This window comes from Barbus barbus, assembly GCF_936440315.1.
Source record: "Barbus barbus genome assembly, chromosome: 3".
Taxonomy (NCBI): Eukaryota; Metazoa; Chordata; class Actinopteri; order Cypriniformes; family Cyprinidae; genus Barbus; species Barbus barbus.
In genome coordinates, this window is record NC_136731.1 from 624,054 (window position 1) to 649,529 (window position 25,476).

A 25,476-nucleotide genomic window follows, 5' to 3' on the forward strand; every position below is an offset into this window, starting at 1 on the left:
CAAATATTATTTTCTGCAGCCCTAAAATGCATCACATCTAAATGGCTCAAATCAGACCCACCCACATATGAACAGTGGATCTGAAAAATCAGGGAAATTTACGAAATGGAAAAAATAACATTCCCTTAGACTGCAGATGAATATCTTTGAGACCAGATGGAGTCCAATCTTAAGAATAATACATAATAATAGTTAACTGACTATAAATAGTGGGGTGGAATATGTATGCAACTATATACACGTTTACAAAGCATATGGATTTTCCTTTTATTTGTGCTCTTATTTGAAAAATCTTGAAACTGTGAAAAATACCAACTTTTTTTTTGTAACCCTCTATCTTTGTAAATCTTGTCAAATGTATGCACCCCTATTGTCTATCTCTGATGTATAACTTTTATAGCATGTTCTAAAAAAAACATTTTCTATCCATTTTTATTTCATATGAATGATTGATGAATGAGAAGACAATAAGTGCCAGATTTTCTTTTTTTAAGATTTAATTTTTGGAATTTTTGCCTTTTATTTGATAGGGCAGTAGTTAGACATGGGATCGGGAAAGGTCCACGAGCTGGGATTCGAACACGGGACGCCCGAAGCGCAACATGTCGAAACGCTGCCCACGAGGCTATCGGCGACGACAAATGTTTTGAATTTGATATAATACTGATAAAGTTAAATTGAAGGGGATAATTGTGTTAAACATTCTATTATTAATTCCTCATAACATTTATATTTGAAAATATTTTAATGTTTAAACCTAATAGCAGTTACAATTGCTGGACGTGTTTTGTCCCATGTCTCAAGAATCAGTGTTGTCAAGTGAAATATTTAAAACTAAATTAAACATTTTAAATGTAAAATAATTTGAAAAGTGTCTTGAGTTAAGTAAACTTAACCTAAAGTATCGATCTCATTAAGCTAGTAACGATCCGATACCAACTTATCAATACAATCGAAATTAGTATCGATCCGCCCACCCCGAAAGAGAAGAAGAAATCGAAACTGAAAGTTTCAGTAAAGATTATATAGGCTACGACGCCATTTCAGAACACACCGTGGAACAAAACAGTTTCCATTACAATTACTGGTAAGTCCAGCAATGTCTTTCTCATAACTTCCATGATGTTGTGATGTATGTGTCTCGATATTATATGATATTATATGATATTATACATTTCATTTTGAATATTACGCTCAAAGTCAATGTGGAGTTTACAGGCGTTTCCTCAATGAGTCAGGCATGAATGGCTGACGTTTGTCACAATGTAATTATTAGGTCTATACAAATTTCTTCAAAATAAGAATCTGCACGTGGTAGCCTATAATTAGATTATCTCAATGTTCGCGTCGAGGAATCGGAGTTTAAATGCTGTTTTCTTTAGCCTCGATTTGCGATTCATAAATGTGATTTTTTCCATGTTTAGGGACATTTCCTTATTTATTCTTTTTATATTTTTATCTTATTTTTCATTAATGCTTAAACAGTCACATTGCAATAGATCACACACAAATCCAATAGTTATAAATTAAATATAATTAACAAACACAAATGCATACACATTTATAATGAATTAAAATGATTACAAAAAATAACTAAAGAAAACAAACAAAATGAAAAACCTCTTAACAGATTGTGCACAACATTACAGAGACGCTACAATAAGATTCAAACAATCATATGCAATCAAAGCACCTAAATGCATGGATTTTCTTCAAATACGTCTGTAATATAAGGCTAATGTCAAATCTAAAATCTGCTTGTTTGCAAAAAGAACACGAGCTGTCAATGTCCAAATATTTAGACATATTAGAATTGACAGGATATATTTTATGTAAAATTTTAAAGTGTGTTTCCTTTGCCTTATTGGAAATACAATATTTTCCAGGTACAAGCCAGGTTCTTTTCCAGTCTAAATCATCAACCAAGGACCTCCAGAACGACGCCTGCCAAGAGGACAGCAAGCCTTGCATTAAATATAGAGTGACATTTAATAAAGTGAATTAATCCAGGTGAAATTGCCTTTACCACCTTGTTAAACTATTTTGGAGGAATCAGGAAATACATCGTAGGTATGTCAGGATATCATTATTTTTCCCCACATGGTTTCAAAATAATGTTAATTGTATCCTTTCCTTTTTTTAATTTATGAGCTTTATTGTTCCCAATGAAATGTAAGAAAATAGTATACATTTTTTAGCAACTTTGTTCTCAACAAATAAAGATAGAGATGGATATACAAAATGAGAAAGCCCCTCAGCCTATTAAGAGAAGTCTTCCATATAATGATAGGTATGATATAATTGCAGACCTGCCAGCCTGTACGCATTTTGCGTGGCGGGTACGCATTTTGACCTCAAAGTATCAGTAGCTGGTATCAACAGAAAAAGAAGAGTTCGACCAATCAGAGCATTTTTTTTTACCGATTTTGCATTTAAATCATTTCTGTGCGTTTAATTTCTCTCCAAACAGGCTCTGTTTGTATGTGTCAGTGAGTGTACGTGCTCTTCCCGCTTATAATGAGCATTTGACAAAGCAACACGTGAAACATCTTCCCTTGTAATGACTTGTGATGAGAAGCTTTTGTCCAACAAAAAAAAAACATTATAACATAGCAAACAACATCGGTCAGATGTTAGAAATAATACTTAAGAAATAATAAAAGAAATACTTTTGTGATCTTATGTGGCTTCTTATCACAGAATGAGGCAGAAATATATATTCTATGCTGTAATAAAGGCTATGTCGATTAGCAATGGATTATAAATATACTTAATCATAATGAAAAAACCCGAGGTGGTTTTAAGAACACAGACAAACTATACATTGTCACAGTGGAGTGTTTATTGGATTAATATTTCATAACTGGATGCTTTTGTCCATATTTGGGATTTCCTGGAGCTTTCTTTTGCTTGTGTGATGTATATGTGGATCCCTTTCGAGGGAACTTCAAACTCCGTCCTCTAGGGGTCGCTATGGGGAACACCACCAAAAACACCACGTGTTGGCCAGCGACAGCCTATGACGTAACTACCAGTGCGACCACAGTATAAAGGGGCGACGGGAAAACACATCATCCTCTTCTTCGTCTTCAGTGACTGTTTTGTTTGAAGCATGCTTTCCACTGGTAAGAACGATTTTCTACTACTACTATGGTGAGCACTAGCAAGGCGTTTAAGAAATGTGTGCATCCGTGTCCTCGTTATTTGACACCTGATGACACACACAATCTTTGCGTCTGTTGTTTGGGCGAGGAGCACGCACGCGATGTCCTCGAGGGGGCAATCTGCATGCACTGTGAGCTTTTTTTCTATGAGAAAGCTCCGCTCTCGTCTGTCTCTCCTTTCGAGGAAGGAGGGACAGCCATATGGAGGTTGAGAGGGAATGGAAGAAGCCATTTTCCTCTCGCATTCATAGGTTTCAGCATACCAGTTATGCTAACATTGAGGGGATGCTTGAAAACGGCTATGAGAGGATGCCCCCTGTGAAAGAGACACTAGCCTGCTATCTATCTGAGGGCGAGACATCCTCTCTCAAGGCACCCTCCTTGCCATCTAGGCCCCTTCAGGAAACATCTCGCTTAAATGGCAGGGCGTACGCAGCAGCAGGTCAGGCTGTCGCTTCGTTGCACACGATGGCGGTGCTTCAGGCATACCAGGCTGATCTGCTGAAAGACCTGGATAAGGGTCAGGGCCTGTCGCCTGGCGAAGTAGCTGAGCTGCGCCGCACCATGGATTTGGCTCTCCGTGCCACTAAGCAGGGCAGGCTATGGGCAGGTCTATGGCGGCCATGGTGGTAACGGAGAGACATCTGTGGGTCAATCTGGCAGATATATTCTTCTCGATGCTCCAGTCTCGCCTTCCGAGCTTTTCGGTACCTCCATCGAGACGGTGGTCAAGAAGTTTAGGGAGGCGAGGGTACACTCAGCGGCCTTCAAAACCTTTATTCTAAGAAGGTCCAGGTATAAGCCCTAACAACGCAGGGGTTCTGGCCCATCTGGGGATCAGAGATGGGCATAGAAGGCTAGTGTTGCGACTCGTGCCCCTCCCCCGCCTGCGGGTAGGGCTAGAGGGAGGCGCGGGTCAAAGAGAGGTAGGCAAGACCTGAGGGAGGTGATCCAGACAAGGTGTTCTCAATGTTCTCGTCCGGACCAGACTAACACTTGAACATCTACCCCCTTGCCGTGGGGGGCCTGTCATCTGCCCTCATCTTCCCCTCTCTAATTCCCCTGCAACCACCGTTAATTCCACCTGACCGAGGTTAGGTGGGAACCTAGGAACCTGTGTTTAAAAACATTACAGTCTCTATGCTGGACTTATGATGTTTTGGTTAAGTTCTATGTTTCATAGAAACTACCTTACTGATGGTCCGGACCAGACTCTTCGGACTTCCCCTCCGGGACTGATCTCATGCGCAGGAACCATGGATGTGTGAGTACGGTACAGTTAGTAGTCACTGGTATTGTGTAGCCATTCTTTGCAGTATTCTGGGACCTGTCGTTTTGTGTTTTCACCTCTTGCCTTCGACTCAGGATGAGAGCCCCATTTCCGTCCTCATACCCCTGGATCATGTGGCCCAGTTGTAGGTTTCTGTGGTTAGCCTCCTTGGTCATCAGGTCTCCAGCACTGCAATGCCTGGACCTGCAGGTCTTTTACATCAGTTCTGGCATAGGGACGCCTCCTTTGAGAAAGGTGCATGGCTATCTGAGGATATCTATGTGCTAGCTCAGGGACTGCTCCCCTTCCGGGGGTTTTTAAGTAGCAATCTCCCTGAGCCCCTGTACTAGGATGTAAGTAAACACTATTGTGGCAGCTTCTCTGGAGTTTTCAGGAACTTCTGAGAGTCTTGAGTTACCTCTCATGTTGAGAGTTAAGTTCTCCGCTCTCCAGAGTCTGTCATGGTAGAGCTAGCATTGCTCCCCTCACTATAGAGGGTCGCCTATGAGCATGCTGCTCCCTTCCGAGCTCTCCTTGTTGGTCGAGCTGGCATTGCTCTCCTCCCCTTAGAGGGTCACCTATGAGCCTGCTGCTCCCTCCTGAGCATCTGAAAAGAATTTCAGCTCTGCAAGACAGCAATTTCAGGTTTTTAGGCCTCTCTCTGGCTCCCTGTTAAGTTGCTCTCCTTGTTGGTAGAGATAGCTTTGCTCCCCTCAGCATAGAGGGTCACCTATGAGCATGCTGCTCCCTCCCGAGCATCTGAAAAGACGGTGTTTACAAATCCATGTTATGCTAAGTGTGCACTCTAGTCTCTGTGCACTTTCTGAAAGCCCCGTTGTGGTAAGATCACACACTAAGTGTTTTGCGGTCTTTCTAAAATCCTGTACGGTATAGGTTACGCACTGTGACTTCGTGCCCATTCTTTGAGTCGGTCAGGCTCCGGTTTCACCTTGGACCCCACTCTACCTATGTATCCCCAGTGATGCTACTTGAACAGGATGTTGCTACCAAGGATCTGTTGACACAGTTCCTTCAGCGAGCTCTTGCAGAGCAAGCAGTAGCCCCTGGGTGACAGGCCAAGATTTAGTTACTATCCTAGGCGCTTGGTTGTATCCCCTTAAAGGAATCTCTTCTTCCGATTCCAAGCCTTTGAGCTCTTCCCTGGGTCCAGGAAGCCCGGCCCCTAACAGGTAAGTTCTGGCGTATGCAGCTCAGGCCTTTGGCCGAAGGGGATAATGTCACTGACAGCCGTCGTACCGTCCCAGGGGCAACTCCCTTAGCCGGGTAGAGTTGGTACTTAGTGCTCGCCTTTTGTGCTTGGCTTTCACTCCCCTCAGCATGGTAGCGTGGGTATTCCGTTCCCCATAGCGACCCGTAGAGGACACAGTTCGAAGTTCCCTCGAAAGGGAACGTCTCAGGTTACATAAGTAACCATGGTTCCCTGAGAGTAGGGAACGAGACACTGCATCCTCTAGATTTGGTGCTATGCCTCGGATGCAAGCTTCAGACGAAGAAGTGAATGACGTATTTTCCCGGCGCCCCTTTATACTGTGGTCGCACCGGTAGTGACGTCATAGGCTGTCACTGGCCAACATGTGGTGTTTTTGTATGTATGCTTCAGACACGGGTCACGCTGACGGCGTTCCCCATAGCGACCCCTAGGGAACCATGGTTACTTATGTAACCTGAGACGATTTTATGCGCGAGGGCGCCCTCTGGCTGCCAGTATGAATGAAACACACATTACATGTATTTATTGCACTAAATAATGGCCAATCCATAAAAGTAATATTTCTCTCATAAGAAATTTGAAGTCGACATATGATAATCCGTGTTTTTCTACAGCATTTTATTTGTTTAAAAAGCATTTTACATGTTGTTGTTTTATTTATATATATATATATATATATATATATATATATATATATATATATATATATATAAGTATCCGCTGCTGGTGGTACTCTTTTTTCAAGGTTGGCAGGTCTGTGATTGTAGGCTAGCCAGGAATTAAGAATGTTTTAAGACTTCACAAATCTTGGATGAAAAATTCAAGTGCTATTTTTCCAGTAGATTTTTGTAATATAAATGGCCAAATATTTAACTGTGATTTTAATGGGAATATTTTCTATTGAGTTGTAATTTAAATCATGAACAGGCATTATCTCACATTTTTATAAATATTGGCTGAAAACAAGACAAAACAAATCTAAGTAAGAAAAGCTTTTCTTTGCAGTGTGTGTAGGATTAAAATTCTACATGTCACATTTAATGTCCACCAACAAATATTTTAGCAGAATGTTTATTTTATTCTGAATTCTTGCGCTTTTATTCTATTCTGCTCTGTCTGTGTAGTGGGCATGCACGCTGCAGCGCTCGTTCGCTCCCGTAAGCCTTGCCCGCTCCTGACAGCAAAATGGATATATTTGTATAACTTTCTAACATTTACAGATGAAATATATGCCTGTGACGTGTCAGTTATACACTGAGGAAAACACAACGTCTCAAATGCATTAAACAGCACAAATATTCGCTGTTTGTCATGGTGGATCGATTTGATCAGTGATCGACATTAAGGGCTGCCTAAGAATAAGCATGCACATCAAATATTCCTGACTCATTGAACCTGGATCAAATTAGTGAGACTGTGTGAGCTGAAACTGTCATTTATGAAGCCACTTTATTCCCGATTGATTTTTTAGGTTATTTCAAGTCAGGTTTTGGACTTTAATACCCACTTTTATGAAACAGCCCCCTGGTGTGGCTTCTTATCACAAAATGAGGCACTACAATATATTGTATACTGTAATAAAGGCTATGTCGATTAGCGCTCAATTATAAATTTACTGTATTATGAAAATACTAAAAATAAGTTCAGTATCAAGCATAACACATCGACGAGACTGGAACTTAAGTAAACAGACTAATGACTAAATTAACTAGACCCAGGTGAACTGACTAACATAATCAAGGGCAGATTATGACATCTGTCCAGTGTAGACAGATTTTAGCTGGCTCTGTGCTGCGTCCGGTGTAAGCCCTCTTTTGTTCCACAGATGTTTTCCTTTTTTGTTTTTTTTATCCGCCATCTCTATCTTTCTGTCATCGCTCGGCACAGCTAATGTCCGCTCTCTCCTCCAGAGTCCGGATCATGAGTAGACATGCCCCTTACTGCTGATTGGCTACAAGTTTGTTTTGCTACTGGGCCCGATCTCAGTTTTCTGAAGCGTTTTTGAAATTACATACCCACCTATCAAAAGTAACCCTTCATTTGTTTGTAAAACAGTAGCCTAGTTTTCTATAGATTAATTATTGTTAATTTCTTATCATTAATTTGATCTAATTACAGTAATTTGTTTTGTTAATTTGCTTAAAAAAATTTCATTTTAAAATCGCAAATCGCAATTTTAATCAGAAAAATCGCAAATTAATTTTTCCCCCATTATTGTGCAGTTTAATGTGTTAACTAAATTAATTAGTACTGAAAAATAATGCAATGAAAATATTTTAACTCGGTTAATGCACTGGCCCCGCGCCCAGACCTGTGTCATCTTATATTTCATACAGTTGACTGTTGATAAATATGATGCAGGGCAACAACTCCATAAATGCAGTTATGCCCTAAAATTCAAGATATTGGTGCAAAAAAAGCCTCTGTATGAGTTTGTCTCATATTTATATCATATGTCAACCCTGAAACAACATACAGATCTACCAAATTTTGCCATAATTTTGATTGCAACATATAAACATATAATTTTTGCTGTTAATAGTGTTCATCGTCTGTTTGATTACGTCATTAACAGATTTTTACCGTACATTTCTGCCGTATGTACATCAACTTGACAGTCACCACTGATAAGCTACTACTAATATATTGTGGAGAGGAGGGAGAGCAGTATTACATGAGTGGTGATTTTGTTCTGAATATTAATAAGAATTCTGAATTATAAGTTTAAATGTGATTTTATAACACTTTAGTAAAAAACAAGTTGATTTTGTTATATCTTAAACACGATATTATGTTTTTGCAGAGAACATATTACCTTTAAAGTGTCTTGAAACCCTAAAACACATTTTGTAAGATGTTAACATATGAACAGGTTGCACATCTGTGAAAACAACTTTAGCACTCATTGGGCCTCATTCATGAAACATTCGTAAATATAGGAGTAAATTCTAAGTAAGTAAATTCATATAGGAGTAATTCGCTGAAAACTCTCCTCTGGATTCACAAATGTTTTGTAAATATCAGATTTGATAGTTAAACGTGTATGTTAATGAATTCCAATTATTTGGAAATAGGGCGCTCGTGCACGCTCATTCCCAATTAGCATAATCGCCTATGAATTACAGCTACACAAATTTCGTGTCCAGGAACGCAGTGGAATATTCTGGTCTACTTTCTCAGGTTTGGCTCCAGTATATTGCATAAATGCAAAAAAGACTAATAGGCCATATGCCTAACAATAAGTATTCAATTAAAATTTGTCCACCAAAGTGTTTTTATCCAGCTGGAAAAATGTCAGGCGCTCTTCTTAAAACGACCAGCTGGTGGCTCTTGAGAACGCTTTGATGGCACAGCGTTTTTTCAGCTGAGACGCTTTTAATGCTATGATTAGGAATATCCACGGCGACAACATATTACTAGTATCTCATTTTGAAGATTATTACTGAATATAAAAATGTAGTAACCAGCAATATTAACTTCTCTATTGTTGTTCAGTTGTTGTACAAGTAGGATGATTGATCAGTGTAGTATTTGTCCTGCCCCTCCTCCATTGATTGGACAGCTGGGTAAAAAGTGACAGGGACAAGCGCTGGATTTTACCCAAGTTAAAGAGTTATCAACTCTAAGCTACAAAAAAAAAAACAAGCAAACGAACTTGTAAATTATGATGTCAGTGCATAAAAATTCAGCGTCATCAGTTTGCCAAAAAGAACACAGAACATTTGAACATTACATATGGATTCAAGGCCTGGAATGCACTTCAGAACAAACATAGGTCCTTGAAAGTGCTTGAATTAAATTTGAAATTTCGCATTGGTCAGCGAAATGCTCACTGGGTCAGCAGGGTTAGACAAAAACAGGTGGAGAAGAAAAGACGCGTGTTAACTGCTAAATAATTGAGAATTAATATGAAGAATTAGGTGTGAACCCATCAGAAACCATTTAGTCTCCAACGCCACCATTTTCCAGAACTGCAACCTTCCTGGAGTCTTCAGAATTACAAGGTGTCAGGTTCTCAGAGACTTTGCTTGGGCAAAAAATCCTGAACAATGACCCTCACTTAATAAGAATAACATGCTGAAGTGTTGTGAAATACATGGAGACAAATTTTTTATTGCCTTTATAGACATAAGTTGAGAGTGACTCTTGAAGGACCAGCATCGCATCCATTGTACCACTGTTTGAAGAATTTATCTTCCAGAATCTGGCAGTAAGTTTTTAGGAGCTCATATTTAGTCAGTCTCTGCAAGACAGAGTTTTCAGGACAGGAGATGGACTAAAAATGAACTCCCAAAACTTACATGGAGCTAAGGAGAACTTGAAAAATAAGAAAATAAAATGTTACTATCACATAGAATTTAGGATGGAGAGTATGCACATTGGGACGCAGGCTTAATCTTCAGTGTTAGTGATATTTAGCTACCAGTTTTAGCTACTTTCATTTGAAAGCAGTTGGCAACACTGTTAGCCTTTCGTTGCTGCAGTATTGTACCCGTTATGTTGTGTTTTCTGTTACCCTGTGTTTTGGATTACCTTTTGCCTGTTGCTTTGTTTTTGAATTCTTATTTTGAACCACTATTAAACTGCACTTGGATCTAATTTTGTTTCCCTGGTATTCTGTGACAGAATACTGCGGCCACTTCTAGATCCAGCAGTTTTTTTTCCCTTCCTTTATTTGGACTATGGATCTTCGGATTACCCCTCCTGCCACAAGGAAGGAGCGAATGGCTCGATGCCGGACTTTGATGGCATTGAGGCATCAGGGGATGGAGGTCGGAGGTTTTGCCCAAATCTTTTGGAGCCTTGCGGTGGGGCTGGAATACAATGACGGGGCGCTCAAAGGCCTGGTTTCACAGACAGGGCTTAGACTAAACCAGGATTAGGCCATAGATCAATTAAGACATTTAAGTATTTTTTATAAAAGTGCCTTAGAAAAAAAAAATTACTGGTGTCCATCTTGAGATAAAACAAAGGCACTGATATATTTTAAGATCAGTCAGTGCAAGTTGCTTTCAGCTCTGACTTACATTTTAGTCTGGAACTAGGTTTAAGCCTTGTCTGTGAAACCAGGGTAAAGATTTCTTTAATGCGTGCCTGGATGATCCTCTGTCCCATTGGGAGATGGAGGGACTTGGACTCCTGGACTTTTTGGTGAAGTCAGTGGGCTACACCAGGCCAACCAGAAACCTTCCGCAGGAATTTTCCCACCAGCCCTGGCCTTCCGATTCCCACGGAGAAACGGAGGGCAAGAAGGATGAGGGCAGCAAAGACTCCTCCGGTGGTCCTGGAGGACCCAACTCCTGTGGTCCCAAGTCCAGCGGTCCTGGAGCACCCGACTTCTTTGATCCCATGTCTGGCGGGTCCTCCTGAAGTCCACTATCATTTCCACAGTTTTGAGGGTGTTGAGCTCCAGGTTGTTGTGACTGCTCCAGACAGCCAGCTGCTCAACCTCTTGTCTGTAAGCAGACTCGTCTCCATCCTGGATGAGGCCAGTGTGTGTAGTGTTGTCTGCAAACTTCAGGAGCTTGACAGAGGGGTCTTTAGATGTGCATTCATTGGTGTAGAGGGAGAAGAGCAGTGGGGAGAGAACACAGCCCTGAGGAGCTCCAGTGTTGATGGTGATTAGTCCTGGATGTGAGTTTCCCCAGCTTTACTAGCTGCTGCTTGTCTGTCAGAAAGCTGGTGATCCACTGACAGATGCAGGTGGGCACAGAGAGCTTGGTCAGTTTAGTCAGAAGGGTATCTGGGATGATGGTGTTGAAAGCGGAGCTGAAGTCCACAAACAGGATCCTCAGATAAGTCCCTGCTTTGTCCAGATGTTGGAGGATGTAATGCTGCCCCATGTCGACTGCATCATCCACAGCTGTTTGCCTGTTTGCTCGGTAAGCAAACTGCAGGGGGTCCAGCAAGGGTCCAGTGATGTCCTTCAAGTAGACCAACACCAGTCTCTCAAATGACTTCATGACCACAGACGACTCAGTGACATGATCCACTCTGAACAGCTGGAAGCCCATTCGATGAAGCACGCTATCCGGGATGGTTCCATGCAACCAGGTTTCTGTGAAGCAAAGTCCTTGTTTGTGTGGCTGATAAGTAGTAGTTCATCTGTTTTATTTGCTAGGGAGCGAAGATTCACCAGATGAATGCTCTGCAGTGGAGTCCTAAAACTGCTCTGTTTTAATTTCACAAGTGCACCAGCGCAGTTCTCTCGTTTGTGTTGCTTGGAGCACTTGTATAGAATTGTAGCTCCTCCGACTAGAATGTCCAGTAAAAGGTCTGAATGCTCAGATGTTGGCAAGAAGTTATTTGGTGTGCTATTTCTGAGGTCTAGGAGTTAATCCCTAGTAAAGCTGATTGGAAAAAAAGTGATTTATAACAGGACAAAAAAAAAAAAAATAGTAAAAGTACCAAGGAGCTCCAAACCGAGGAAGCCATGCACGGCGCCATCTTATCCGCTTATGCACTTTTAATAACAGCTTGCCTTGTACTCGACCACGTTGCCAGAGTTGAACACAGCTGTACGGATATTCAGAGCAGCACAAACATCCATGGCTTCTGATTGGGGTAGACTGCAGTCTGGCCATTCTCCTCCGATCTCCAGGCATTTTCACTCACAGAACTGCTGCTTACTTCATATTTTCTTTTTTTTGGTTCATTCTCTATAAACCCTAGAGATTGTGCAAGAAATTTCCAGCAGATCAACAGATTCTGAAATACTCTGACCAGCCCGTCTGGCACCAACCACCATACCACATTCAAAGCAACTTATATCAGCTTTCTTCCACATTCTGATGCTCAGTTTGAACTTCAGCAAAACATCTTGACCACATCTGCATGCCTAAATGCTCTGAGATGCTTCATGTGATTGGCTGATTAGATATTTGCATCAACGCGCAGTTCAACAGGTGTACCTAATAAAAAAAAAAAAAAGTGGCCGAAAAAATAAAGCTGATTTGATATCTTCAGAACAAACAAACAGAGAATGACCAAAATCAAATATTTACTAATAATACACGTTACAGTTTTGTTTTTATGTTCAATAATGTTGTGTTCAGTAATTTATCAATTTAATTAGTTTATAAATAAAGATTTGTTATTTGTTTTCGTTTTCTTGTATTTGTTTTTTGTAAAAGTATGCAAGGTGTGGGATTAATGTGCTGTACATAGGAATCAAATGTGATTAACATTTAATTTTTTTTCAGCATCTGTTGCCCATATTCCTCCTGCCAGGAGAGGAGACAGCAAAACCAGAATGCCTTTTGAGAGTGAGTCTAGTCTTTATAGATACGCAGAGATATTTACAGATATCGTACAGATAGATACAGGATATTTGATCCATCTAAAGGGTCACTTCAGGGTGCTGATTATTTTACAGGCACCCATTACATTGCGGCATACTGTAACATCATGTGTGTTGTGTGTTTCAGTGAGTGATCTGAGGATTGTTCTTCTGGGTAAGAGTGTGTCAGAGAACAGCCGAGTGGGAAACTTCATCTTAGGAAGAGCAGCGTTTGACAGCGAATCTCCTTCAGATGATGCAGTGCCGTACAGTGACAGAGTCCGAGGAAAACATGTGACTGTCATCAACACTCCTCTCCTGCTCAACCCTGATCTCTCACTACGTCACATCACACAGGCAGTGAAGGAGTGTTTGTCTCTGTCTGCTCCAGGACCTCACGTGATCATTCTGGTCCTCAAACCCGACGAGTGTTCAAGAGAAGAGAAAGTGTGCATCGAGATCCTGCTCAGCTGTTTCTCTGACAGTGTGTTTCAGCACACCCTGGTGCTCACGACACAGGAGCCAGAACGCACTGAGCCGACTGAAGTCAGTGATGTCATGAAGGAAATCATTAAAAAGTGTTCAAACAGACACCGCAGGATGGAGGGAAGCAGCACTCCAGCTGACCTTATAGCCACAGTAAAGGAAATTGTTCAGGAGAATGATGGATGTTACTTGAATTCTAACAAATGTGAAGATTTCACTACAGACGCCACAGAAAGAGGTGAATGCACAAAATATTTCAGTAAATATCATATATTTATTTGTAAATAAACATTTTATGCTGCAGTCACATGTTGAATCAAGTTAGCAGCATATTGGTATGCATGCCATGAAAACATCTATATTTAAATTACTAAAGTAGTGCTTGTGTATATTTTAAATACATAATCCCCTAGTTTCACAGACAAAGCTTGTCCCAGACTAAAATGTAAGTCTGAGCTGTTTTAACTGATAGAAACTCACACTGACTGAGCTTAAAATATAAGTGTCTTTGTTATGTCTCAAGATTCACACCAGTAACATAAAGGGTAAAAAGTTGAGATAAGGTTAGAAAGCTTGAAGTTCACGAATGCCAGTCTATCAGTCCAAAGCATGACGCAACCCTTAACAACGCGCTATGACAAACATGTTTCAGATCGTCTGACGGCAGATAAAATTAGGCTAAATAGTAAATATACTACTGCAGAGTGATTCCTTACACCAAAGTGGACATCAAATACTCTAAACACGGACTCTTGAACACGTGACCTGCTAGAACATTGCATTGCATAGGTTTGGGAATCGACAATCAATTCCAATTCCAGAATCAGATCCTTGAGGTCAGGAATTGGATACTTGTTGTAAAACTTTAATTTCAATTCCTGTGCGCGCATCTTTTTTTTAGGTGGCAAAAAGGGGCTGATAAGTGTATTTGTCTCGGAATCATTCATTCAAGAGATTCCTTCAAAAACACTGATTCATCCAATAATGACAAGTAAAACCTGAGCGAGTCATTGAATTATTCCATTCAGAAATACCCGGCTGATTTTTGTTCATGGTAATCAGTAGCAATTAAATGTTTTGCAAAAAGAGACACGGAATTAATATGTTTGATATCTAGATGTTTGACTTTTTAGAACTAAATGTTTTTTTAAGCCACATTGGAATCAAAACTGGGAATTGATAAGAATCACAATCGGAATTGATCAAATTCAAATTATACCCAACCCTATTCAACACACAAAACAGCACCACACATAACTAACAAGTCATTTTCAGCTCTACAAATCTACAATATAAAAGTGAGAGAATAAAGTGCAAATAATAATATAAGTACAAAACTAGACAGTACTAGGTCGTTACTATATGAAGAGTTCAGATGCAAAAGCCTCTACGTGCCATCTGAAATTTTCATCTAAAATAAGCATTTTTATCATACTGCTATGTTTAGGTTCAGTAATTTTACTCTAATGGCACTCTAAAGTCAAATAACTGAACACAAATATAGGGGCCTGATAAAAATGCTAATTTTAGAAGAAAATGTCAGATGGCATTTAGAGGCTTTTGCATCTGAACTCTTCATATATAGTACAGGTAATTCATATTATCATCACAACACATTAAACAATCTGATAGCCACTGATAGAAAGGACTTTCTGTTCTGCTCAGACTTGCATTTTGGTGCAATCAGTCTGTGACTGAAGGTGCTGCTATTGATCACCCCAGAGCGTGGAGTGAATGTGAGGGATTGTTCATTATTGATCTCAGCTTAGAGAGTATGCTCCGCTCTGCCACCTGCTGGACCTTGTCAAATTCTATACCGTCAACAAAGCCAGCCTTCTTGACAAGTTTGACTCTGTTTCTATCACCCTTGCGGGCACCCTCTCCCCAGCACACCACACCAAAGAACAGAGCACTAGCCACCACTGTCTAATAGACGCTGCACAATAGGTGAGGGCTGATGTTAAATGACCTCGGCCTCCTTAAGAAATAAAGTCGGCTTTGACCCTTCCTGTACACAATCTCCATATGGCTCTACCAGTCTAGCATGTTGTCAAGCTGCACACCAAGGTATTTTTGGCTTGAGACAATCCACCTCGATGCCCCGGATGGTGATCAAAATTGATCGTGTCCTCTTCCTCCTAAAATCTACAACCGTCTTCTTGGTTTTTAAGATGTTAAGCTGAAGATGGTTGTGGTTACTCCAGTCCACAAAATCCTTAATCATTCTCCTGTACTCCTCCTCCTCATCTCCCTTAAATAAGCCGACAATTACTGAATCATCAGAGAATTTCTGGAGGAAACAGCTATCGGTATTATACTGGAAGTCTGCAGTGTAGATGGTAAACAAAAAAGGGGCCAAAACAGTTCCTTGTGGCACTTCCATGCTACTCAGAATAGTATTAGATACACTATTCTGTAGATGCACATACTGTAGTTTGCAGGATAGATAGTCCATACACCATAGGACCAGTCATTAATCCAGCTGCATTCTCCTCATCTTTTCGCACAACAGTTGAGGTTGACCTGTATTGAAGGCGCTTGAGAAGTCAAAGAATTTGAACCTCACAGATACATCAGGAGTGTCCAGATGTGCATAGGTCCTCTGTAGCATGAAAATGAGAGCATCATCTACACCAGTGGTTTTCAATCCTGTTCCTCGGGACCCACTGCTCTGCACATTTTGCATGTCTCCCTTATCTGACACACTCATTTCAGTTCATGGAGCTGTTTCCTAATGAGCTGATGATCTGAATCAGGTGTGTAAATTATGGAGACATGCAAAATGTGCAGAGCTGTGTGTCCCCAGGAACAAGTTTGAAAACCACTGATCTACACCAATATAAGGCTGATTTGCAAACTGTAAAGGATCCATTTAAGTTAACAGGCTAGCCTTGATGTAAGAGAGGACCGGTCTCTCAAAGGTCTTCATAATATGTGAAGCGCTACAGGTCTATAACCGTTGTGGTCAGTAGGGTATCTCTTCTTGAGAAGAGGGACCAGACAAGATGTCCAGGGACCTTCTGCAAGTACAGGTTCAGATTAAACAGGTATGTGAAAATACCACTCTTGTCCTGAGATGGTTGAAGAATTAAAGGTGGAACTGTATTCTTTATCCAAAATGTACCGCTGTTTCAACCTTTTTTGATAAGAGTGCTCTGTCATGAATTATTCTGTGCTTTGTCAGAGAGTACTCTAATGCAATTGTGTTATTTTGTTAAAGGGTTAGGGAATTGGGCAAGTTTGTTCCATAGCGAATCATACAGATCTTTTTTAAGGGGGCTAATAATATTGACCGTAGCTATTTCACTTTGGAATAAAATTATAATAAAAAAAAACTGTTAAGGCTTTCTCCAAAGGAAAATTTTACTAAGAAATACTGTTAAAATTTTCTTGCTCTGTTAAACATCACTTTGAAAAAAGTTAAACATTCATATTTGAAAAAAGAATTGAAATTTCATAGGGGGACTAATAATTTTATCTTATCTTCATCTGTAATGTCCTTTACCAGTTTCTCAAAGTATTTTCTCACTATGGGAGGCATGAAAGTTGTTTTCAACCGTGAGAGAGACAGCGGTGTGGGGAGTGTTAGTATGTCCTCTAAAGGGAGTTGTTTTGTTTAATCCTTCCCACATATCCTGAGTGTAGGAGTTAAATTGCTGTTCTGCTTTCTTCTTGTATTCGCGTTTAGCCATTTGTATGGTCTCCCTGATGGAATAGCAGCTTGCCTTGTACTCTGCCACGTTGCCAGAGTTGAACGCAGCTCTACAGGCATTCAGAGCAGCACAAACCTTATTGTTCAACCATGGCTTCTGATTGGGGTAGATTTTGATCGTTTTGACCCAGGACAACATCTGTTGTGCACTTACTAATGAACCTGCAGATTGTGTCTGCATACGTTTCAATGTTGTTAGAAGTGTGGCGAAACGTGCCACCACATGATCAAAACTGCCTTTCTATAGCTGAAGCAGTCTGCTTCTCTGAGCTCAAGATTTTCCTCTGATTTCAACAAGGCATTTTCACTCACATAACTGCTCCTTACTTGATATTTTCTCTTTTTTGGATCATTCTCTATAAATCCTAGAGATGATTGTGCAAGAAATTCAGTACAAATGGGGTTATGACAGAAAAAACTTATATCAGCTTTCTTCCACATTCTGATGCTCAGTTTGAACTTCAGCAAAACATCTTGACCACATCTGCATGCCTAAATGCTCTGAGATGCTTCATGTGATTGGCTGATTAGATATTTGCATTAACGAGCAGTTCAACAGGTGTACCTAATAAAGTGGCTGAAAAAATAAAGCTGATTTGATATGATTAATCTTTAGAATAAAAAAACAGAATGACCAAAATCAAATATTTACTAATAATACAAATTACAGTTCTGTTATGTTCAATAATGTTGTGTTCAGTAATTTATAATTTGAATTAGTTTGTAAATAAAGCTTTAATTTATATTTTTTAATGTTTTTTCAGCATCTGTTGCCCATATTCCTCCTGCCAGGAGAGGAGACAGCAAAACCAGCGTACCTCCTGAGAGTGAGTCTAGTCTTTATAGATACGCAGAGATATTTACAGATATCGTACAGATAGATACAGGATATTTGATCCATCTAAAGGGTCACTTCAGGGTGCTGATTATTTTACAGGCACCCATTACATTGCGGCATACTGTAACATCATGTGTGTTGTGTGTTTCAGTGAGTGATCTGAGGATTGTTCTTCTGGGTAAGAGTGTGTCAGAGAACAGCCGAGTGGGAAACTTCATCTTAGGAAGAGCAGCGTTTGACAGCGAATCTCCTTCAGATGATGCAGTGCCGTACAGTGACAGAGTCCGAGGAAAACATGTGACTGTCATCAACACTCCTCTCCTGCTCAACCCTGATCTCTCACTACGTCACATCACACAGGCAGTGAAGGAGTGTTTGTCTCTGTCTGCTCCAGGACCTCACGTGATCATTCTGGTCCTCAAACCCGACGAGTGTTCAAGAGAAGAGAAAGTGTGCATCGAGATCCTGCTCAGCTGTTTCTCTGACAGTGTGTTTCAGCACACCCTGGTGCTCACGACACAGGAGCCAGAACGCACTGAGCCGACTGAAGTCAGTGATGTCATGAAGGAAATCATTAAAAAGTGTTCAAACAGACACCGCAGGATGGAGGGAAGCAGCACTCCAGCTGACCTTATAGCCACAGTAAAGGAAATTGTTCAGGAGAATGATGGATGTTACTTGAATTCTAACAAATGTGAAGATTTCACTACAGACGCCACAGAAAGAGGTGAATGCACAAAATATTTCAGTAAATATCATATATTTATTTGTAAATAAACATTTTATGCTGCAGTCACATGTTGAATCAAGTTAGCAGCATATTGGTATGCATGCCATGTAAACGTCTATACTAACTAGTTTAAAAAGTATTTTTCCTAGTGCTTGTTGCATATTTTAAATACATATTCGCCTGCCTTGTCCAAGACTAAAATGTAAGTCTGAGCTGTTTTAACTGATAGAAACTCACACTGACTGAGCTTAAAATATAAGTGTCTTTGTTATGTCTCAAGATTCACACCAGTAACATAAAGGGTAAAAAGTTGAGATGAGCTTGAAGTTCACGAATGCCAGTCTATCGATCCAAAATGACGCAACTAGGCTAAATAGTAAATGTATTACTGCAGAGCGATTCCTTGCACAAAGTGGACATCAAATACTCTAAACACAGAATCTTGAACGCGTTGTTCTCCTGCCACACGCACATTTGAGCGTCGTCTTTTCCTTTTATTGGCGGTGGACTGCTGAAAGTGCATACCTATATGCCACCTATTTATCGACACGGCAGGACAGCTAAAGAATCACCAGTGGATCGGGCTCAAGAGTGCCAATATCGATCAGTTTAAAAAAAAAAAATGAATCGGCGCCATTCCTTCAGATCGGCTCCGGACAGCCCTACTTGCAAGCAGTGGCTGGGACAAGCTCAGCTTAAAAAGATGCAATCTAATCCTGTTTACATGAAACAAGGCTGATCCTGAGCAGGTTTGAGCTTCGGGACCTGCTGGTCTGGCAGCAACTCCAGGATGAGCTTCGAAGAATCTAACAATACTAGATCATGTCATAATTTGAGTAATCCAGTACAATGTCAGGCCCTTAAGTACTACTTAATATTCTGAAATCTGAAGGTTTTATGTCAGGGGAGTACGAAGTATGTAATGAATTTCAAATGGCCTGCAGCTTGTTCCCTGTCATTGTATTTTTAAAATAAGTTTCCAGCCACCACAAGCATTAGCTTCAAGCATCATTTTCATCAACATTTCCTGGCCCCAGAATATAGACATAGAGAGCTGGAACATTGTGTCTTTGACAGGGAAATGTATCCTAAATGATGAACAATAAATGCAGCCTTGGTGAGCAGAAGAAAGTTCTTTCATATTGTGGTGGGAGGAGCAAACGACAGACACAGTGGGCGTGGCGTCAAGCCTCGGAGAGGTTTTTATTAAACAAAATATTAAAATAAAGTGTCAAAAGGGGGAAAAGTGTCCAAAATAAACAGGGATCTGGTGTCCTCGTCGTGCTGCGGGGCTAGTGAAGGAGGGCAGTGTTCAGAAGGGAAGGGTCCAGGGAAGGGGCGGAGTCCGGTGGCCGCACGCGCTCCCCTCCTGGTCCGGGGCGCGAGGGGCGGCGGCTTCCGCTCGCGGCTTCGTCCTCAGCTGGCCGCGGCACTTCTGGGGGACTCTACGGCCCGGCCTCCTGGCCCATCGGCCGTATCACGAGTGCGGCGTCATCTGGACTGCGGGTCCGGCGGCTCGCGTCTCTGGCGGCGGCAGGAGATCCCTCAACGCTCCCTTCCTGGACCCACGAGGACACCAGCGTGCATGCACGGGGGAAGAGACCGGTCTCCCGAGGAGAGGCGCGCTCGGCGTTTAAACAGCGGCGGTGATGAGGCTCCATTAACATCAGGTGCGCCTCATCACACGCCGCCAGCCGTAGCTATTCAGCGCCCCTCCTCTCTCGCACACCCAGTCCCGTCGGGAGCCTGGTGAAGGGCGGCGAATACGGGACGGGGTGGTGATGATAGAAAGGGGGGAGGCAGCCGACTCGTCACAATATATAAAGGAACTAAATTAGCTTCACAGTAGGGAGTAATCGAGCATAGTAGGACCTACCAGTGATGGGAATGTATATTGATTGGCCAAACGCCCAACGTTTTTAAAAAGCCATGTAAACATATTTACTTTATGAACATGGAAAACACTGATAACAGCATTTACCGGTTGTCTGCAGCGTTGTGGTCTTTTCTCAGCCTTGATGACATGTAACACTGTTACATGAAAGAACTGAACTATGTGAAAGCTGCTACTATAAATGAATGAGAAGTCTGGTCTCCCCGTCCACAGAAACACATCTCACCCCCTTTAAACATAGTTTGGACACCCCTGTTTAACATAGTCTCTATTCCTATGGTGTTGCTGTTTATTTTCCCTTGAATTTGGCTTTTGGGTAACGTTTAATATTTAGATCTATATATTGAAAACCTCTGGCATGATTATTTCATCATTTCCGGAAGTCTTTCAGAAAAACAACTGAATATTCAGACTTTATAGCACTTTTAAAATATCATGATATGTTTAAAGATAAGGATGTGCACACAAGACATTAAATTTGGTCTAGGTACAGTACAGCGTTACACAGTGTGAATACTAATCATACTATATTGAAATCTGGATGTTCAAACTATTATTTTCTTTTCCTTTCAGCGGCACAGGTGGAAACAGCTCAGGAAAAAGCAATTAGACACTGCCAGTCTGCTGTTACTGACAAACTTAAAATTTCAAGAGAAACCACAAGCAGTGAAAACATGGGACCTGATCTCAGCAATGCAAACGGCTTAAGTGTTGCACAAATTATAAAGGACAAGCAGAGCAGAAAAATAGAAGATGGAAGCAATGAAAACCTACCAATTTTTAAGCTCCATCTGGATGAAACATGGCAGAGCAGTGATGGATTCTGCAGAAGAAGCACATTTGGGAAAACCATTGCAAAAGAGAACAAGACCATTATGATGATCGGAGCCACAGGTGCAGGAAAAACCACTCTAATTAACAGCATGATCAACTACATTCTGGGAGTGGAATGGGAAGACGACTTCCGGTTTGTGCTGATAGATGAAGGGAAGCAGAAATCCCAGGCTGAAAGTCAGACGGCAAAGATCACAGCATATCAAATTAATCACATGGATGGCTTCCGGGTTCCATCCTCTCTGACCATAGTGGACACACCAGGCTTCGGTGACACCAGAGGAATTTCACATGACCAGAAGATCACAGCACAGATTCATGAGTTCTTCTCTGCCCGTGGAGGGATCGACTGCATTGATGCTGTGTGTTTCGTAGTACAGGCTTCACTTGCTCGTCTGACACACACACAGAAATATATCTTCGACACCATTCTTTCCATATTTGGGAAGGATATTGCTCAAAACATCCTTGTGCTGGTCACCTTTGCAGATGGGAAATCGCCTCCTGTTCTCGAGGCCATCAAAGCCTCTCAGGTTCCCTGTTCTACCAGTGAGTCCGGAGATCCACTTCACTTCAAGTTCAACAACTCTGCCATGTTTGCTACCAATAATAAATCTGGAGGAGCTAAGGAGTCTGATTGTGAAAACTTTGATAAAATGTTCTGGAATCTGGGATTTTCTAGCATGACAAAGTTCTTCACATCCCTTAACATGATGCAAACTAAGAGCTTGTCTCTGACACAGGAGGTCTTAAAAGAGCGAAAACAGCTAGAAGTGCTTGTGGAACGTCTCCAGCCCCAGATTAATGCAGGTCTGACAAAACTGAATGAAATCAGGAAGACATATTCTGCTCTGGAGCAGCACAAGGCAGAAATGGATGCAAACAAGGATTTTGAATACGAGCTTGAAGTAACTGTCCCAAAAAAGATCAAAAACACATCTAACTCCTTTTTAACCAACTGCCAAACTTGTCACTTCACATGTCATGACAAATGTAGAATTTCAAACGACAGGAAAAAATATAAGTGCTCTGCCATGAAAGACGGAGAGTGTGAGGTCTGCCCTGGAAAGTGTGTCTGGAATGTGCACTTCAATCAGAAATACAAATGGGATTATGTCTTAGAAAAAAGAAAGGAAACCTATCAGGATTTAAAAAAGCGATACAGGGATGCACATGGACAGGTCATGTCAAAAGAAAAGATCTTTGAAGAGCTTGACAATGAGCTTGATGTTGTCCAGGATAATGTGGCTGAACTAATTAAAAAATCTCAAATGTCCTTGAAGCGGCTGCAGGGAATTGCCCTCAAGCCCAATCCTCTGTCTGTCCCTGACTACATTGATCTGATGATCGAGTCTGAAAAACAAGAGGCCAAACCAGGATTTAAAGATCGCATTCAGTCTTTACTGGAAGTCAGGAAGAAAGCAGACCTCATCAGTAAGGTTTCCACAGGAGAAGTGCTTCCACAGCTTTGCAATGAATACAAACGTACAGTAAAAAATAAAACTTCGAGTGATGCAAAAGGTTGGTTCAATGCAACGCATCAAAGATTTTGGAAAAAGTAGGCAGGAACCAGCGAATGATAAACTAAACTGTAATAATGACATCAACAATCAACACCAAATGAAAGTAAAGTAGAACGCCCGACAGACGACTGCTACACAAACAAAACTCGCTGGCCTGGTCCTCTCACATCCTTCACTGTCGTCACTCCTCCTTTTATCCTTCCAGAGCTCCACCATGGGCCTCGTGACCGGTGTGACTTACACTCGCACCACCAGCCTCCCACTCCTAACCTGCCCTGCTTAACACATTCAGTAAAATTTGAGAGAATTTGAGCTTTTTGTTCAAATGTTCTGTATGCATTTTTATTATATTCAATACATCAGTTTAAAAATGGTCTTCATCTTTAATCTACATATGATGTACAATACCCACCTCTATTATTTTACCTAACAGTTTGTTAAATCCATACTGAAAATGTCACAAATGCTCAGAATGTATCAGAATGCTGTTTTGGGATGATGTAATTTTACTTTCACTGTAATGTTACTAAATCTAAACTCTGTGTACTGTCAATGAATAATACATAAATGTCCTCTGGATTCTTATATTGTGCTGTTCTTTTCCTGATCCTGGTGCCTTGTTTGTAGTTTTTTTACATTTTTAAAGCTAAAACCTAAATATTTAATATTTGAAAAATATTTTTTTTTTTGTGGGTTATGTAAACAATTCTTTCAAATATCTATTAGAAGCCTGATAATGATTTTCTAATTAAAATATTAAAGTTAAGAACATGGACAATTAGAAAACTCTAGTCCAATGTAATAACTATCAAATTCATTTAATAAAGTTTAAACAATAAAAGAAAAATGTTTTTTTTTTTACATTCTATTTTTATTTATTCATTCACTATAGGGAAGTACAAACATAATCAGTGTATCACATTTAAATAATCACAAAAATGAGAGTATTAATTACGTTAAAGCATTGAATCACTTAAAGTGCATATTGCAGGTTAGAGACCCCAGTGAGTCATTGTATAGAAAAATAATGTAGAAACCAGGTTTTCTTTAAAATATGCTATTGAGGCTTCTGGAGTAATTATTGTGAATTTTACTTCCACATCTGAGAACGCCAAACCAGAAGTGACGTAACAAGAGGGAAACGGTCCATTTTAACCATAGGAAAACAATGGATCGCAATGACAGTTTGGACGCTGAGGAAATATTGAATGTTTATTGACACCACAGCCATACAATTATGAGCCTGCTATGCGGCCAAGAGAGCAGGACAGGCCAGGATTAGACAGAACAACGGTCAGAGAAGACAGATTGAGTTGATGTGAGAGGAGAACAGGGCAGTCTTGGTGAGAGACCAGTGTTAGCTTACAGATATACACACGTTAGCTAACGATATGTAATCAGGCAATAGCAAAGCTAGTATTGGTCATCTATGAGTACTGATACTTACCAGGAACAGAAACTAATAAGCGTTGATCACGCTCGTTAATATCCGACACTAACGTTATGTGATATAGCGGTTTCTCATCACCGCAGGAGAGAGAGGGGGGCAGATAAACAGGTTTTTAATTCATAGGTGCTTGTGTGGGAGATGTGAGGCCATCATCGCAGCGCAGAAGGTAATCATTGCCTGCGCCCTAATGTGCACAATATCCATGCTAAATTCTGTATGATTTTAGTAATTTTCAATACTATTTAGGGCAGATAGGGTGAATAGTATGCACACTGGGACGCAGGGATCGTGTGATTATAAGGCGCTAGTGATGGGTCGTTCTTGAACGATTCGTTCATTTTGAACGAATCTTTAATGTGACTCGAGAAGAACGAGTCGTCTCGGGGAGTGATTCGTTCAGCCGCGCATGCGCATTGCACAGCATTCTCGGGTTTGAGTCGTTCGTTCATCACGTGACAGTCCCATACGCTTAACCAATGCAGTCTGAGCCGGAAAGAGAATTGATTAGTTCTTCTATATCGAGTCTCGGGTTTGAGTCGTGCGTTCATCACGTGACAGCCCCATACGCTTAACCAATGCAGCCTGAGCCGGAAAGAGAATTGATTAGTTCTTCTATATCGAGTCTCGGGTTTGAGTCGTTCATTCATCACGTGACAGTCCCATACGCTTAACCAATGCAGCCTGAGCCGGAAAGAGAATTGATTAGTTCTTCTATATCGAGTCTCGGGTTTGAGTCGTTCGTTCATCACGTGACAGCCCCATACGCTTAACCAATGCAGCCTGAGCCGGAAAGAGAATTGATTAGTTCTTGATCGAGTCTCGGGTTTGAGTCGTTCGTTCATCACGTGACAGTCCCATACGCTTAACCAATGCAGCCTGAGCCGGAAAGAGAATTGATTAGTTCGTCTATATCGAGTCTCGGGTTTGAGTCGTTCGTTTATCACGTGACAGCCCCATACGCTTAACCAATGCAGCCTGAGCCGGAAAGAGAATTGATTAGTTCTTCTATATCGAGTCTCGGGTTTGAGTCGTTCGTTCATCACGTGACAGCCCCATACGCTTAAC

At 40.9% G+C, this 25,476-nt stretch overlaps 1 protein-coding gene across 2 annotated transcripts; it reads left to right on the forward strand.

The window, feature by feature from the left end:
- The first annotated feature begins 989 nt into the window (after positions 1-989).
- LOC306856297 (uncharacterized protein) lies at positions 990-23,614 on the forward strand. 2 transcript variants are annotated; one of them, XM_079395476.1, is made up of 7 exons: positions 1,002-1,087; positions 1,887-2,070; positions 12,868-12,930; positions 13,093-13,668; positions 17,907-17,969; positions 18,132-18,707; positions 21,178-23,614. In XM_079395476.1, exons 3-7 carry the CDS (start codon positions 12,918-12,920, stop codon positions 22,998-23,000), a joined length of 3,051 nt encoding a protein of 1,016 aa, XP_079251602.1. In that variant the 5' UTR covers positions 1,002-1,087; positions 1,887-2,070; positions 12,868-12,917; the 3' UTR covers positions 23,001-23,614. The 2 variants fall into 2 exon arrangements, with proteins under 2 accessions (XP_079251601.1, XP_079251602.1); XM_079395475.1 differs by lacking the exon at positions 1,887-2,070 and having other exon boundaries at positions 990-1,087.
- The last annotated feature ends 1,862 nt before the right edge of the window (positions 23,615-25,476 follow it).

Bases quoted from the DNA above. Each gene is read 5' to 3' on its own strand.
- LOC306856297 (XM_079395475.1), top strand. The intron at 17,970-18,131 runs GTGAGTCTAGTC...TGTGTGTTTCAG, and splicing joins AACCAGCGTACCTCCTGAGA to TGAGTGATCTGAGGATTGTT. The intron at 18,708-21,177 runs GTGAATGCACAA...TTTTCCTTTCAG, and splicing joins TACAGACGCCACAGAAAGAG to CGGCACAGGTGGAAACAGCT.